The sequence below is a fragment of the Haliotis rufescens genome, unplaced genomic scaffold, assembly GCF_023055435.1.
Source record: "Haliotis rufescens isolate VD_foot unplaced genomic scaffold, xgHalRufe1.0.p SCAF_3, whole genome shotgun sequence".
NCBI lineage: Eukaryota > Metazoa > Mollusca > Gastropoda > Lepetellida > Haliotidae > Haliotis > Haliotis rufescens.
In genome coordinates, this window is record NW_025964001.1 from 17,660,633 (window position 1) to 17,678,580 (window position 17,948).

A 17,948-nucleotide genomic window follows, 5' to 3' on the forward strand; every position below is an offset into this window, starting at 1 on the left:
CTCACGCACATACACTAACGCACGCAAGCACGCAAGCAAGCACGCACACACACACTTTCAGAGGTATTTCCGGATATCCCTGCGCACACACGCACGCATACTTTTCAGAGGTATTTCCGGATATCCCTGCGCACAAACGCATGCACGCACGCACACGAGCTATCCCACACACTTTCAGAGGTATTTTCGGTTATCCCTGCACACACACACACACACACACACACACACACACACACACACACACACACACACACACACACACACACACACACACACACACACACACACACACACACACACACACACACACGCAAGCACACACACGCAAGCACGCGCACACTCACACACACGCACACTTTCAGGGGTATTCCTGATACCCCTGCAGACACACACGCACGCACGAACGCACGCACACGCTCGCGCACACACACACACACACACTTTCAGATGTATTTCCACATACTTTATATGCAGGTTGCATCTCACCTTGGTTGAGTGGACTGTCCACTAAATGTCCGCGGTTCCACTTTCAGCCACTCGTCATATAGTGACCTGTCCCCTCGTGGGCCGAGCACCTGCACGTTGAACAGACAATATGGTCTACAGACATATGATAAATAATACATTTCACAAAACGAAAATAGGAATAATGATATAAAGAGCAGAACAAGGTGTCATTATATATAAAATCCGATTAATATACTGACCACCCTTCGAGCTACCTACCTGTTTAGCCGCATCATACACGGGTCTGTTCAGCAACGGTGTCGCTCCCATCGACAAACTGTAATTTCCTGCAAGTACCCATCTTCGATTATCCAGGGTATATTATATATCTCCATCTAATCAAATTACACTTATCTGAGAGAGAAGGAAACGCGAAAGCTGGACCTTTAACGTATTTTGTTTATACCATGTATGACATTAGACCTTGAGATACTGAGGCTTATTTAGTAGGGGTGAAGCGATACATCGGTGCACCAGTGCATCGTGAGTTTTCATGTGACGATAGGGTACACGATACGTTTTTCTCTGTATCGATACAAGACATACATTTGCTGAAACAAATTATTTACTACTCGCTTAATGACCCCTGGCGATTTTGTCAGTCAGATATAGGAAAATGTCTTGCAATTAACGTTTCAAGTTCACTACTCAAAGAAGCCATTACGAACATGTGTCTACAGCTAGCTTGTCCTTTCGGACCTCCTCTGAAATATTTATTGTCAAGAAGTTTCTATGCGATTTGACGTAAATATGCGTATAAAGACCATATCGTATTGTGACCTATGTATCGCGATACGTATCGTTTCGTGACCTATGTATCGCGATACGTATCGTATCGTGACCTATGTATCGCGATACCTATCGTATCGTGACCTATGTATCGCGATACCTATCGTATCGTGACTTATGTATCGCGATACCTATCGTATCGTGACCTATGTATCGCGATACCTATTGTATCGTGACCTTGCTGTGTCGTTTCACCCCTATTATTTAGTGGAAGTAACGAATCTCAGGTATTTGGAGTAAAATTGTTTCATTATCAAAGATAGAATGAATACTAGTACCCTTAAGACATAGACGTTTAATTTACAGTCAGAAGTTCCACATTTACCTGACACGGCCGTGTCTACATTCAGGTAGGCAACGGTTCGAGCCCCAAGGTTCTTCATATACTCCTGAAACACCGACAGTAAGCTACCTGTATCACAGTGCATAGGACTCAATTACACAGACTGAGCGTTTACTGTTCGTACGTGTCAATAGGAACCTTTCATGCAGGATTACAATATATATAAATGTTACACTTTACATACGTGCATCATTCTACATACCTCCACCCACTCGCTGGACCCCAGCGACCCGTATTCTTCTGCCCCCCAGCTGCAGAAGACGAGGGACCGGCGAGGGCGCCACTCACCTGTGGGAGTCAAATATGACCAGGGACCCGTTCCACGGAGCGATCATAGCACTCCGACTGTCGTAAGCCCATGTTAAAGTATTGGAGCTACGATCGCTCTGTCGATCGGGGCCCTGGTGTAGGAGCATCTTCTATCTGCTGGGTTGCACGTCTGAACCCGTCACCCGATACCCCCATTACTCCACCTCCCCCAACATCCAACACCACCACTTGGAGCAGCACACGCATATGTGTCTTTAAGCAAGGTAGACACAATTTTATGGATAACAGCTTCTTTAATACTGTAAAAAGCGACGTTTCGGTATAGATCCTTGCTTGACAACGGTATAAGGATCTATACCGAAACGTCGCTTTTTATAGTATTAAAGAAGTTGTTATCCATAAAATTGTGTCTACCTTGTCACCCGCCTCTTCTAAGTGATGCATATCAAAAAATTTGTCTTTGAGCTGAAGTATTTTTTTCAAATGTTGATATAAAAATGCCCAATGGACCAGGGGAGTAAAAATATATTGAATACCCAAAAGGTTATCAATACCCAATGTGAATTATAACCCAATGACTCAGAACGTATCTTGATCCCTGCTACAATGAAACATCGTGAAGCAGAACCCCGTTATCTCGAAACATCGTCTAAGGCGATGTAAATGTAAGGTCTGGATATATGCAGTATCGACACTATGGATAACTCGACATTCACAGATGGTCCCAGGAGAAGTATATCAGGACCAACTGACCACTGCTGACCATCTCCGCCATGACTCGGGCCGCTTCCATCATGGCCGCAGTACCACTGGACGGGTCCATTGCTCCAAACACCCATGCGTCTCTATGGTTACCAAGAATAACATAGCGATCTGAAAAAAGAAGTTATATTATATATGCCACTTGAATTCCGTCATGGGGCGGTGGAGCAGCCAACTAGTTATGATTTTGCTTGTGAAGCCGAATATGCCGGTTCGACTCCCCATGTGAGTATATATGTGAGCCCATTCTTGGTGGCCGCCGCCATCACATAGCTGGAAAATTGCTAAAAGACTCGTAAATCCTTATTCACTCAATCACAGTGAATGCTACCAAGCATACACACAGCTCAACCAATATGTCTACTGAACTATTTCATACTGTTTACACATACATATCAACCAGATATCAGTATTATGTAATATTACAGGGTGTCTAAGGCGTCGCAATTCGCTGAAAAGAGTTGCATCCCTTAGCCGCGCCCGGATCATATGACCTTCGGTTTCAAATTGTCTCCAAGCAAGCGAACCGGCACAGCCTAGCGCAAATGGTAGTAGTAGTAGTAGTAGTAGTAGTAGAGTAGTAGTAGTTAAAGCGTACGCGCGTCACGCCGAAGGCCCGGGTTGGATCCCCACGTGGGTACAATGTGTGAAGCCAATGACATTGCCGGAATATTGCTAAAAGCGGCGTAAAACTATACTGACTCACCCCCTCGATCGCTCTATCCACATAATCGTCCTTCTATCGCTTCACCCACCTGGTTCAACGGCTCCGGTAATGATGCCTATAGTGTTGTAAGTGACGTTCCTCTGATTCCTTGTGGAGATACGCATCTCCACGTCTCTGAAGTCGAAATGAACATTTGTGCATCCCAGAAAGATCCTATACAACATTACCTTCTATCGACGGATACGACGTTTATCAGTCATTATCAAAAGATTTTCAGTAGGGTGATAATAAAACCTTCTTTAACTGATTTTGGTCACGATGTTGTTTTTCAAACTACTTAGAATCTGCGATTGAAACAAAAAAATATTATTTGTTGATCATTTAATAATATTTAATATAATTATAGAGATCTCTGGTGAAAGCAGAAACCATGGTACGATTCCGACTATATCATACTCACGTGTTTATAAATCACTATCAAATAGTGAGGTGGTGAGGAGGCGTCCAAGATTATTGCACTTATATAGTGACGTGCATGCACGTGTATGTGTGTGTGTGTGTGGCTGCTTGTACTAGTCCGGACTGATGCCGATTTATAGTGCTAGCACACTGAGATACCATGCCGCAGTTTAACAGGAATATCCCACTCAGACACAGTATACTGACTCCGAGCCGACCAGTCCTTGTTTTAGCCCCTTAATGCCGAGCGCCAGACAGGGTAACAACAAGTACCATATATAAACGTCTTTTGGTATGACGCGGCTGGGGATCGAACCCCGGACCTTCCGCTCTCCTGGCGGACGCTCTACCATTATACCACGGAGGCGGTCACTATGAAATAGTGATGAGTATAGTAATACGAATCGGGTGTTCTTTAACTTCTTTTGAGTAGTATAGTATATATGGTGTATGTTGCACGTTCATATGTCATGTGTCTATAAACTGGAACGTTTGACCAGCTAATGTTTACTACTGAAAAGAAGTTAAATAGCACTTAATGTGAGAGTATGTCTGTGCATAGTTACTGATAACATGGGACCCGTGAAGATACGGGTCATCAGCAATCCATGCTTGCCGTAAAAGGCGACTGTGCTTGTTGTATAGGCGACTAACGGGATCGGGTGGTCAGGCTCACTGACTTGGTTGATGCATGTCATCGTATCCCAATTGTGTAGATCGTTACTCATGATATCAATCACTGGATTGTCTGGTCCAGACTCAATTATTTACAGACCACCACCATATGGCTGGAATATTGGGGGAATAACATGGTTCAAGGACCGTGAGAAAGACGAGTTGATACGGTATAGCTCTGAAGCCCGTACTTGAGCGTCTGGTTGCTGAACCCAGGTCCGTATCTGTACACGATGTCCATCCCCCCTGACCAGTCCGACCTCACAGCTGACCCGCTCATGTACCTAGTGACAGACGATGGAACAACGTGCTACTTGCAATATACAGTTTCCAATCACTGATATATCCTATACTACTCAACTTTTGATAGGGTTAAACATATATGTTAGATATATGTATATACTTGACATATTATCAGTTTTGTGTTTCATGGACAGATACTGAATATCCCTTTAAAAGGCGGAGTGGTATATAAACAACATAATGCTCAGCGGGCATTTGACAGTCCTAGCAAACAGTATTTCTTTTTGTCTTTAAAAAATGCCCACATTATACAAAGAGTGAGTGAGTAGGGCTTCACGCCGCTTTTAGCAAAATCCCAGCAATATGACGGCGGGGGACACCCTAAATGGGCTTCACACATTGTACCCTTGAATCGAACCTGGGCCCTCGGCTTGACGAGCGAACGCTTTAACCACTAGGCTACCCCAAGTAATAAACTCTCTTGAATATATATTTGAAAAAATCCATCAACATTCGAATTCTCTCGTGAGCATCATCCTGAAACAAACTAACTGAAGTTTTATATTTTTGTGACCCACTGGCCAATTTAATTGAACATGACGTGTTATTTTGTGAGAGACAGAACCAGAAACCAAATTTGGTCCAAATTCTTCTAACATCTGTGGAGGCTTTCCCTCGGTATTTAAAACAGCCACTACGAGACAGGGTACCACCGCCCATTATACCCATTGATATACCTTTGCTTTCAGTGACTGACTTCATTTCTTTATTATTATTTTGGTAATATATGTTTATGAAACATACATGCAATCTCTAGGTTGACAACATCCACGGTCCGTGATCAATGTACATGCAGATGTTTGACATTAGTATGGCACGTCCCTGGACATATACAAGTAAATACAGTAGACTACGTTTATAACGAACACGCTTATAACGAACTGATTGATATAACGAACTGGTTTTCTTGGGGTCCCGGCAACTTGCTGTATATATGTTGTATAAATGCTTATACGGTTATAACGAACTGGAATTAGTGCGCCCTTTTGGTTCCATGACAGACACGAGTTACCCACTTCATGATGTTCTTGGCCTCGCCATAGCTGATGGGGTGCACGGGGATAGCGGGCAGGTTGATCTGGGACTCCGGCACTCGGTACGCAGTCCCTACGTAATGAAGTTAACGCTTTATTACCTTTCATAACGATTTACACACGTGGTGTACATCCAAGTATAGATTCAAGTTTATTTCACGTTGAAACAGGTATTTCAGTTATGGTTGTTATTAAAGTACCAATCAAGTGATATTGAATGATAAACAACATGGTTCGTGTGCTCACCACCAACATTTACACAAGTGAGTCAAAGGGTCGTTTACAAAATATTAATGTGTTTGCTTCTATTAATCTGTTTAGACCCATCCTTGGTTTGCTTCTGATTTTAATCTGTTTACATGTATGAGCCCCATTTGTTTTATCGCTGACGTGTATGCATGTCTTTCCTATAAAACGAATTGGATAAGGCCAGAAAAAATAAGTATTTGATTTTCATTCCCGCCCGCCTCACTACCAAACACGCCGCCTGTTTATTAATTCATTTGACGTAAATATGCGTATAAAGACCATATCGTATTGTGACCTATGTATCGCGATACGTATCGTTTCGTGACCTATGTATCGCGATACGTATCGTATCGTGACCTATGTATCGCGATACCTATCGTATCGTGACCTATGTATCGCGATACCTATCGTATCGTGACTTATGTATCGCGATACCTATCGTATCGTGACCTATGTATCGCGATACCTATTGTATCGTGACCTTGCTGTGTCGTTTCACCCCTATTATTTAGTGGAAGTAACGAATCTCAGGTATTTGGAGTAAAATTGTTTCATTATCAAAGATAGAATGAATACTAGTACCCTTAAGACATAGACGTTTAATTTACAGTCAGAAGTTCCACATTTACCTGACACGGCCGTGTCTACATTCAGGTAGGCAACGGTTCGAGCCCCAAGGTTCTTCATATACTCCTGAAACACCGACAGTAAGCTACCTGTATCACAGTGCATAGGACTCAATTACTCAGACTGAGCGTTTACTGTTCGTACGTGTCAATAGGAACCTTTCATGCAGGATTACAATATATATAAATGTTACACTTTACATACGTGCATCATTCTACATACCTCCACCCACTCGCTGGACCCCAGCGACCCGTATTCTTCTGCCCCCCAGCTGCAGAAGACGAGGGACCGGCGAGGGCGCCACTCACCTGTGGGAGTCAAATATGACCAGGGACCCGTTCCACGGAGCGATCATAGCACTCCGACTGTCGTAAGCCCATGTTAAAGTATTGGAGCTACGATCGCTCTGTCGAACGGGGCCCTGGTGTAGGAGCATCTTCTATCTGCTGGGTTGCACGTCTGAACCCGTCACCCGATACCCCCATTACTCCACCTCCCCCAACATCCAACACCACCACTTGGAGCAGCACACGCACATGTGTCTTTAAGCAAGGTTGACACAATTTTATGGATAACAACTTCTTTAATACTGTAAAAAGCGACGTTTCGGTATAGATCCTTGCTTGACAACGGTATAAGGATCTATACCGAAACGTCGCTTTTTATAGTATTAAAGAAGTTGTTATCCATAAAATTGTGTCTACCTTGTCACCCGCCTCTTCTAAGTGATGCATATCAAAAAATTTGTCTTTGAGCTGAAGTATTTTTTTCAAATGTTGATATAAAAATGCCCAATGGACCAGGGGAGTAAAAATATATTGAATACCCAAAAGGTTATCAATACCCAATGTGAATTATAACCCAATGACTCAGAACGTATCTTGATCCCTGCTACAATGAAACATCGTGAAGCAGAACCCCGTTATCTCGAAACATCGTCTAAGGCGATGTAAATGTAAGGTCTGGATATATGCAGTATCGACACTATGGATAACTCGACATTCACAGATGGTCCCAGGAGAAGTATATCAGGACCAACTGACCACTGCTGACCATCTCCGCCATGACTCGGGCCGCTTCCATCATGGCCGCAGTACCACTGGACGGGTCCATTGCTCCAAACACCCATGCGTCTCTATGGTTACCAAGAATAACATAGCGATCTGAAAAAAGAAGTTATATTATATATGCCACTTGAATTCCGTCATGGGGCGGTGGAGCAGCCAACTAGTTATGATTTTGCTTGTGAAGCCGAATATGCCGGTTCGACTCCCCATGTGAGTATATATGTGAGCCCATTCTTGGTGGCCGCCGCCATCACATAGCTGGAAAATTGCTAAAAGACTCGTAAATCCTTATTCACTCAATCACAGTGAATGCTACCAAGCATACACACAGCTCAACCAATATGTCTACTGAACTATTTCATACTGTTTACACATACATATCAACCAGATATCAGTATTATGTAATATTACAGGGTGTCTAAGGCGTCGCAATTCGCTGAAAAGAGTTGCATCCCTTAGCCGCGCCCGGATCATATGACCTTCGGTTTCAAATTGTCTCCAAGCAAGCGAACCGGCACAGCCTAGCGCAAATGGTAGTAGTAGTAGTAGTAGTAGTAGTAGAGTAGTAGTAGTTAAAGCGTACGCGCGTCACGCCGAAGGCCCGGGTTGGATCCCCACGTGGGTACAATGTGTGAAGCCAATGACATTGCCGGAATATTGCTAAAAGCGGCGTAAAACTATACTGACTCACCCCCTCGATCGCTCTATCCACATAATCGTCCTTCTATCGCTTCACCCACCTGGTTCAACGGCTCCGGTAATGATGCCTATAGTGTTGTAAGTGACGTTCCTCTGATTCCTTGTGGAGATACGCATCTCCACGTCTCTGAAGTCGAAATGAACATTTGTGCATCCCAGAAAGATCCTATACAACATTACCTTCTATCGACGGATACGACGTTTATCAGTCATTATCAAAAGATTTTCAGTAGGGTGATAATAAAACCTTCTTTAACTGATTTTGGTCACGATGTTGTTTTTCAAACTACTTAGAATCTGCGATTGAAACAAAAAAATATTATTTGTTGATCATTTAATAATATTTAATATAATTATAGAGATCTCTGGTGAAAGCAGAAACCATGGTACGATTCCGACTATATCATACTCACGTGTTTATAAATCACTATCAAATAGTGAGGTGGTGAGGAGGCGTCCAAGATTATTGCACTTATATAGTGACGTGCATGCACGTGTATGTGTGTGTGTGTGTGGCTGCTTGTACTAGTCCGGACTGATGCCGATTTATAGTGCTAGCACACTGAGATACCATGCCGCAGTTTAACAGGAATATCCCACTCAGACACAGTATACTGACTCCGAGCCGACCAGTCCTTGTTTTAGCCCCTTAATGCCGAGCGCCAGACAGGGTAACAACAAGTACCATATATAAACGTCTTTTGGTATGACGCGGCTGGGGATCGAACCCCGGACCTTCCGCTCTCCTGGCGGACGCTCTACCATTATACCACGGAGGCGGTCACTATGAAATAGTGATGAGTATAGTAATACGAATCGGGTGTTCTTTAACTTCTTTTGAGTAGTATAGTATATATGGTGTATGTTGCACGTTCATATGTCATGTGTCTATAAACTGGAACGTTTGACCAGCTAATGTTTACTACTGAAAAGAAGTTAAATAGCACTTAATGTGAGAGTATGTCTGTGCATAGTTACTGATAACATGGGACCCGTGAAGATACGGGTCATCAGCAATCCATGCTTGCCGTAAAAGGCGACTGTGCTTGTTGTATAGGCGACTAACGGGATCGGGTGGTCAGGCTCACTGACTTGGTTGATGCATGTCATCGTATCCCAATTGTGTAGATCGTTACTCATGATATCAATCACTGGATTGTCTGGTCCAGACTCAATTATTTACAGACCACCACCATATGGCTGGAATATTGGGGGAATAACATGGTTCAAGGACCGTGAGAAAGACGAGTTGATACGGTATAGCTCTGAAGCCCGTACTTGAGCGTCTGGTTGCTGAACCCAGGTCCGTATCTGTACACGATGTCCATCCCCCCTGACCAGTCCGACCTCACAGCTGACCCGCTCATGTACCTAGTGACAGACGATGGAACAACGTGCTACTTGCAATATACAGTTTCCAATCACTGATATATCCTATACTACTCAACTTTTGATAGGGTTAAACATATATGTTAGATATATGTATATACTTGACATATTATCAGTTTTGTGTTTCATGGACAGATACTGAATATCCCTTTAAAAGGCGGAGTGGTATATAAACAACATAATGCTCAGCGGGCATTTGACAGTCCTAGCAAACAGTATTTCTTTTTGTCTTTAAAAAATGCCCACATTATACAAAGAGTGAGTGAGTAGGGCTTCACGCCGCTTTTAGCAAAATCCCAGCAATATGACGGCGGGGGACACCCTAAATGGGCTTCACACATTGTACCCTTGAATCGAACCTGGGCCCTCGGCTTGACGAGCGAACGCTTTAACCACTAGGCTACCCCAAGTAATAAACTCTCTTGAATATATATTTGAAAAAATCCATCAACATTCGAATTCTCTCGTGAGCATCATCCTGAAACAAACTAACTGAAGTTTTATATTTTTGTGACCCACTGGCCAATTTAATTGAACATGACGTGTTATTTTGTGAGAGACAGAACCAGAAACCAAATTTGGTCCAAATTCTTCTAACATCTGTGGAGGCTTTCCCTCGGTATTTAAAACAGCCACTACGAGACAGGGTACCACCGCCCATTATACCCATTGATATACCTTTGCTTTCAGTGACTGACTTCATTTCTTTATTATTATTTTGGTAATATATGTTTATGAAACATACATGCAATCTCTAGGTTGACAACATCCACGGTCCGTGATCAATGTACATGCAGATGTTTGACATTAGTATGGCACGTCCCTGGACATATACAAGTAAATACAGTAGACTACGTTTATAACGAACACGCTTATAACGAACTGATTGATATAACGAACTGGTTTTCTTGGGGTCCCGGCAACTTGCTGTATATATGTTGTATAAATGCTTATACGGTTATAACGAACTGGAATTAGTGCGCCCTTTTGGTTCCATGACAGACACGAGTTACCCACTTCATGATGTTCTTGGCCTCGCCATAGCTGATGGGGTGCACGGGGATAGCGGGCAGGTTGATCTGGGACTCCGGCACTCGGTACGCAGTCCCTACGTAATGAAGTTAACGCTTTATTACCTTTCATAACGATTTACACACGTGGTGTACATCCAAGTATAGATTCAAGTTTATTTCACGTTGAAACAGGTATTTCAGTTATGGTTGTTATTAAAGTACCAATCAAGTGATATTGAATGATAAACAACATGGTTCGTGTGCTCACCACCAACATTTACACAAGTGAGTCAAAGGGTCGTTTACAAAATATTAATGTGTTTGCTTCTATTAATCTGTTTAGACCCATCCTTGGTTTGCTTCTGATTTTAATCTGTTTACATGTATGAGCCCCATTTGTTTTATCGCTGACGTGTATGCATGTCTTTCCTATAAAACGAATTGGATAAGGCCAGAAAAAATAAGTATTTGATTTTCATTCCCGCCCGCCTCACTACCAAACACGCCGCCTGTTTATTAATTCACAGAATTTGTGTGTTCCCTTGTTCCTTAGTTTACTTAATGTAATACACCCTATACACGTATTCCAGCTTGACACCTGTGGGTTGTTGATATACATATGCGTCTTAAATAGTTTCAAATGGTTTTGAAAGCTCTACTGAGGCCTTGAATTTTGTAAACTTGATCAAACAGCTATGAACCTAAATACATTTTCTAAAACATCGCAACAATGTATATTTGTAGCTGACAGTTTCAACAATCTGTGACAATCATTATTTCAACATTATTGTTACTTTGTCTTTATTATGTATTACGTCCGCACCAGGGGTGTGTGTGTGTGTGTGTGTGTGTGTGTGGATAGATAGATAGATAGATAGATCATGTGATCGTTCCTCTCATCGTACGCCGTTTTGCCCATGTGTCAGGAGCGAGGAACAAACGCGTTAACCACATGGTTACGCCCACATGTTTGATCCCCTCTTAATATTCGCAAAGAATGCTTACCTATAGACGGGTACCCGGGAGTTTCGGGATCACCGTCAGTGACAAACAGCGTCCCTCTTTGAACCCCCGTGGGTGGGAGCCACCAGCTGTGAGGGTACACGTCACTAGAGTTACCTCCCCTTGCATAATCGGCAGGATCAGTGTATATCATCAAACCGATGGCGCCATGCTTCTGGGCCGCTTTCGCCTATTAGAATAGTTGAAATCCAGATGAATAAACTGGTTCTTCACGCATCAAGCAAGGGCCTCCAGCTCGTTTTATTGGGTGGTCGTATATAGCTACGACTAGCGTAGGTTCTAAAGTAGAGTTGAGATGGCTGGACATCCTTAATCATCCAGAATTAGTGAGTGAGTTGGGTTAACACCGCTTTGAACAGTATTCCAATTATTCACCACGTGCCCCCAATCATCTAGAGGACTACGTCTCCATTTTGTTATGATAAATACCGTGAAGCATTTCGCTACCATAATTTCGTTTGGAAGTGACGTGACCGTCTGCATCCATCTAATCATGATTGTTTGTTTGTTTGTGTGTTTGTTGTTAAACGCCACACTCAGCAGTATTCCAGCTATATGACAGCGCTCTGTAAATAATCAAGTCTGGGCCAGACAATCCATTGATTGATGTCATGAGCATCGATCCACGCAAATGGGATACGATGACATGCATCAACCAAGACAGTGAGCCTGACTACCCGATCCCGTTAGTCGCCTGTTACGGCAAGGATGGGTTGCTGAAGACCTATTCTACCCGGGATCTTCACGGGTCCCATCTTATCAGTAACTCACATTGAGTGAAGTGCTCTTTCACTTCTTTTCAGTAGTATGCAATATGTTGGTCAACTGTTCCAGTTTATAGACAAGTTGACTCTTCCATCAACTTTGATTCAAGTAACTCATGCACGCCTTGTTGACACTCTGGTGGCCACCTTCGTGTCGCAAGGGTTGATCATGGGTAGGCACGTACCTTATCGCCTCTGTAGATCTTGCCGTACCTGGCGATGACGATGTTCCCTGTGACGTTGATGTTGACGACGTCTGTGACGTACTTGAAATCTTCGTCACGGCCGTAATTGACGTACACCAGGTTCCCCTATACATAAGTCAAATGTCACTGAACCGAGCTAAAAGACATTCACAATCCATTCTGTAAGGGACGGACCATAAGAGTTCAAGACATACATAGACTTAAGGACAGTCATCCTGCTAAAAATGTTTTGTAGAACTGGACACAATGGATTGACATTCTGCTAACGATCTTTGAACTACGACCTTCTTTATACGCTAAGGATAGATGTAGATCTAGTTCACCTAAAGCCCACTTCCGATCGTTGTATCAAGAGATCGCGACGCGATTATAACTTTTCCAAGACACCTCATCGGTACTAGAATTAAGAATTAAGAATATTATTTTTGTTTTAGGGAGCATCATTTCTTTTCTGTTGCGCTGGGTTTTTTTTAAATATGCCCAAATGAATCATGTGTTCCATTGGTGATAAATATGAATACTTTTGGGTTTTGGGGGAAATACCCAAACGTCAAAATGTTTGTGTTAAAAGTGAACATGAATGATAGATTGTTTGAAGATGCTCAGCAAATAAATAGTTTTTGGACACAGCTGGGGAAAAATACAAATCAAATGGATGTTGGTTTATGCTGAAGAATTAAATGACGGCTTATTGATGGAGAGAAGCCCGAGCTGATGCAGGTTTTAGACGTGTGTGACGCTGACATACCAAGGATCATAATCAGAGCGAACCTGGGATTCGACCTAACGATCATAGGATCCTGGTACAACAAAGGGACGGAGTCTTGCCCATGGAAATACTGCCCTTTATACGACTGGGCCGCCGTGCTCCCTGGTTACAGGCAATCATAGGAAGTTTTAGGAACTGAGCTAGTCGTGCCATAAGATGGCTTCGTGGAACCACGCCCCTTTCGCGAAAGATATCTTAGCTGTAGCGACTAAGTGTGCCATAGAACAAAGCAGGTTCCGATTCAGTACCACGTTCAATAGACCCGTGAAATTCCGGGTAGGAATTAATCTTCAGTAACACATGCTTGTCGTGAGGAGGCGACTAACGGGATCGTGTGGTCAGACTCGCTGACTTGGTTGATGCATGACATAATATCTCAGTTGCGTAGAACGATGTTCGTGGTTGGATAGTCTGGTCCGGGGTCGATTATTTAGAGACCGCCGTTATACAGCTGGAATATTACTGGGTGCGGCGTTAAACAATAAACAAACATAGGCCTACGACAGCGCCAAGATCGCCTCGTGGGACCCAGTTCTATTACAACTGTCTTACCGTAACTGTACCGTTCGCAGAGTAGGCATTGAATGGCGGCACGACACCGGGCACGTTCTCTCTGGGCGTCAGAATGGCCTCCGTCAAGGGTGACTCGTACAGGATCTCGTCATTCTGGCCTCGAACCCGCACCACGTTAGGATTCTCGGGATCCGGGTAGGACATCAGTACGTCATAGGGCGTGATGGTGACGTCATCAAAGCCTTGCTGTTTCCACAGATCAGCCAGCTCCTTGGCCTGGGTGTAGTCGGCCGGGGTCCCCGCTAGGTGGGGTTTGGAGGTCAGCTGCCTGGAACCAATATAGCTGAATATAAAGTACAGTAATAGAAGGAGAATTCTTTTGTTTATAGGGGCGGTCGGGTAGCCCATGTGCAGCCCATTTCTGGTGTCCCCCGCCGTGATATTGCTGGAATATTGCTAAGAGCGGCGAAAAACCATACTCACTCACTCACTCACATTTGTTTATTCATCTGCAGTTTCTAAAACATCTGTATGTTCGGAATGGTTTTGTTTATATCACGGTTTAATGTTGGAGGAAAGTCCGAACTGATGCAGAACTGATGGGTATGGGATTCGAACCCACGATCACAGGATCCTGGCACTACTAAGGGACGCAACCTTACACATCGAATTACCACCCTCCTTTATACGACTGGTCCACCGACCGCTTCCCTGGTTATAAGGTCACAGCAGGTAGTTTTGGCTTGACGCGGCCGGGGATCCAACCACCGACCTTCCGTTCTCCAGGCAGCAGCTATGATGTATCCACTACACCACGGAGGCCGCCTAAACGGGAACTGAACACCGATCTGCCCCAAAGTGTATCATAGCGAGACCCATAATCAAACCAACCCGGACCTCAAATAATATATGATTTCTTCCGCATATTTTGTTTACTTGTACTCGTATATGATAAGTTGTACCTGAGATTTTCCCGGATATTTCCCGCCTTGATCCTGGACGCGAGCTTCTCGTGAATGGTGTCGTCTGCTTCTTGAACAATCGCCCGAGGCACTCCACTTAAAAACGCGTCATTGCCCTGTGAAGAGATGGCGAACCTACCAATCAGCAGACCGATGATGAACGTGGCCAGCAGGCTCACTCCAGCCACAATCAGCTTCCTTCGTGGACCAGAGAGGATGGCCATCGCCATGTTGCCGTCGGACAGGTAATGTCGCGGTGACTGTGAGAGCAGGGCGTCTGTACCTGCATGAACGCTCTTGATTGCTGAAGCAGTCCGTGACGTGATCAGAATAACACTTCACGATGTGCTGTGCTTCAGTTGACGTCCATCCAGTTCTTCCACGACTCAAGTTGATGACATGCACTTTCAATGAGATACACTTTGGTGAAACGGTCCGTCTTAGCTTCTTGGAGTTGTATTCGGGTGGTCGTGTTTTAGCCCTCTATTATTAGTGATTCGGTAGGTAAATGAATGTTGTTTTCTGCAGTCAGCAATATTTCATACGTCTGGCGTATCGCCATCTTGAATTTCTGGCGTTGTCGACAACAGATCAACGACGTAAGGACCACCAGTTATATGACCGACAACCACACATCTACCCATTTGATGCCAACGACCCTATGACGAAACAAGAAGAAATTAACTTATGTGATATTCTTGGGAAATGTAAGCTTTTCACTAGCAATAGGAACGTTCACCTATATCATTTAAATAAGTGCACTTCATAATCTGGTAATCAACAATGGTTGGTGAATATAACAGTTACAGTGGGAGTGCAGTTGTCTAGATGGAGCAGCTGGTAATTTCAAGAGACGATACTTTATAACGTCGCAGTCACCAATTACATCTGTATTTATGCGGCTTCTACTGTTAATAGCCAAGTCTAGGCCAGTTCGACGAACCATTGGCCATGTTAGTTGAGTTGAACAAGCACCGTCTGGGTTCAATGACATACATTCAGAACCACGGATCGTCATTAGTCAATTTGCGACAAACGTCGAATATTGGGGGCCTATTCTATTCTGAAATCCGACGTTGGCGTTGTCACGCGGGGAGAAAATCGTGAACTAGTCTAAGGGAGACAATCCGACAATCGTATCTGTGGAAGCGCTATTTAGATGAAGCGCTACTAAAATAACCACGAAACCGATAATGTTCAGCAGAACAGTGAGATTGATATTTGTGAAGGTTACGCGCGTTTACATACAAAATACTGTTACGTTGGGTTCAATGGTTTTATCAGTGGGGGCTGTAAGCGGTGCGTTGTAAGAGATTTCTGTCTTTATTTTATCAAAATTGTTTCCTTCCATGAAGGCCCCAAAAATTGCACCCTGACCCACCTATTCAGGCAGGCGGTGCGGAAAACGTATTTCACGGGTGTCAGCAGTCTTGCTCTCACTTAGCGATCCTTGAGCAAGCTCGCAGCCCCCGATAAGGACAGTTAAATTATAAACATGTTCCAGGGAGCTTATAAATGCTAACCATTTGCACAGGAAAATGGTGTGCAGTCGTTGGGTCAATGATTTCAACATATTTATTGATAAAAAATAATATTTCAAATACATATTATAACCACATTTATATAACATGTCATTTGAATTAAAGAAGAAAAATATAATTGAACTGTGTATATATTATTTACCACTTACATGTGAGCGGATCCATGTATCAACGTAATGAAGTTCAAATTGGGAATGTTTCACTGTATTCATTACGTATATGCATTTTTCAAAAGGACTCTTTAACAGTAATGTTCCCATTTTGAGTTAGGATTGTCCCCCAGCGACCTGTCCTGATCGCAAAGTAGACCTAACTATTATGGACAACAACTTTATTATACTGTGATAGCGACGTTTCCGGTATAGATCCATATACCCTTGTCAAGCAAGACTGAATAATGAACATGGTACAGAATTATATATGGTGCGTGACAGATTAACACTGACAACAATTAATATAAAATTGAGCAGTTGTCTAAGGGAGACAACGTCATATATTCCATGCAAAAGTCACGACCCGACAACCTTGTCCGCGGAGGCGTTATCAGATGAAGCGCTACTAAAATAACCACGAAACCGATAATGTTCTGCAGAACAGTAATAGATGGGAATATATCTAAATCGAATGCAAAGGTTGTACGCACTTTCTAGACATTATACTGTAACATGTTCAATGGTTTTCTCAGTGGGAGGCTGTAAGCGGTGTGTTATAAGAGATTTCTGCCATTATTTTATCATAATTGTTTCCTTCCATGAAGGCCCCAAAAATTGCACCCTGACCCACCTATTCAGGCAGGCGGTGCGGTAAACGTATTTCACGGGTGTTAGCAGTCTTGCTCTCACTTAGCGATCCTTGAGCAAGCTCGCAGCCCCCGATAAGGACAGTTAAATTTGTATACATGTTCCAGGGAGCTTATAAATGCTAACCATTCGCACAGGAAAATGGTGTGCAGTCGTTGGGTCGATGATTTCAACATATTTATTTATTAAAGCTAATGTTTCAAATACATGTTATAACCACATTTATATGACATATGTCATTTGAATTACAGAAGAAAAATAATATTGAAATGTTCAATGATTTATTTAAATATAGTTTTAATGATGATATATTTTTGGTAGGGAGTAATCATTTTACGGTACATTTTTTAAATCTTTATTTCATATCATTGATGCTGCGACGAGTAGATAAAGTATATCACAATCCAATTATGATCGTAACTACATCTTCACCAAACTCTGGTCACAAATTATGGTTATGTTTGATAACATTTAATAAATACAAAAATGCGCAATAACTGCTCCCAATATTTACATG

The 17,948-nt window shown here is 43.1% G+C and overlaps 1 protein-coding gene and 2 non-coding genes across 3 annotated transcripts in view; all 3 read right to left on the reverse strand.

The window, feature by feature from the left end:
• The window catches only part of LOC124121402 (N-acetylated-alpha-linked acidic dipeptidase 2-like), a 36,527-nt gene extending 21,128 nt beyond the window's left edge, over positions 1-15,399 (reverse strand). The window contains exons 1-18 of the mRNA XM_048403358.1: positions 15,091-15,399; positions 14,168-14,456; positions 12,826-12,951; positions 11,859-12,045; positions 10,858-10,948; positions 9,730-9,822; positions 8,493-8,578; positions 7,729-7,848; positions 6,908-6,993; positions 6,577-6,751; positions 5,792-5,882; positions 4,664-4,756; positions 3,427-3,512; positions 2,663-2,782; positions 1,842-1,927; positions 1,622-1,685; positions 727-794; positions 487-575 (exon numbers count right to left, since the gene is read on the reverse strand). Coding sequence (XP_048259315.1) covers positions 487-575; positions 727-794; positions 1,622-1,685; positions 1,842-1,927; positions 2,663-2,782; positions 3,427-3,512; positions 4,664-4,756; positions 5,792-5,882; positions 6,577-6,751; positions 6,908-6,993; positions 7,729-7,848; positions 8,493-8,578; positions 9,730-9,822; positions 10,858-10,948; positions 11,859-12,045; positions 12,826-12,951; positions 14,168-14,456; positions 15,091-15,320 — 2,180 coding nt within the window. The 5' untranslated portion in view covers positions 15,321-15,399. The remainder of the gene's footprint in view (positions 1-486; positions 576-726; positions 795-1,621; positions 1,686-1,841; positions 1,928-2,662; positions 2,783-3,426; positions 3,513-4,663; positions 4,757-5,791; positions 5,883-6,576; positions 6,752-6,907; positions 6,994-7,728; positions 7,849-8,492; positions 8,579-9,729; positions 9,823-10,857; positions 10,949-11,858; positions 12,046-12,825; positions 12,952-14,167; positions 14,457-15,090) is intronic.
• Positions 15,400-16,444: 1,045 nt separating this feature from the next.
• On the reverse strand, positions 16,445-16,573 carry LOC124121406. The gene has a single exon (XR_006859019.2). It is a non-coding gene; the product is annotated as a U4atac minor spliceosomal RNA (small nuclear RNA).
• Positions 16,574-17,387: 814 nt separating this feature from the next.
• LOC124121409 lies at positions 17,388-17,516 on the reverse strand. The gene has a single exon (XR_006859021.2). It is a non-coding gene; the product is annotated as a U4atac minor spliceosomal RNA (small nuclear RNA).
• Positions 17,517-17,948: the final 432 nt, after the last annotated feature.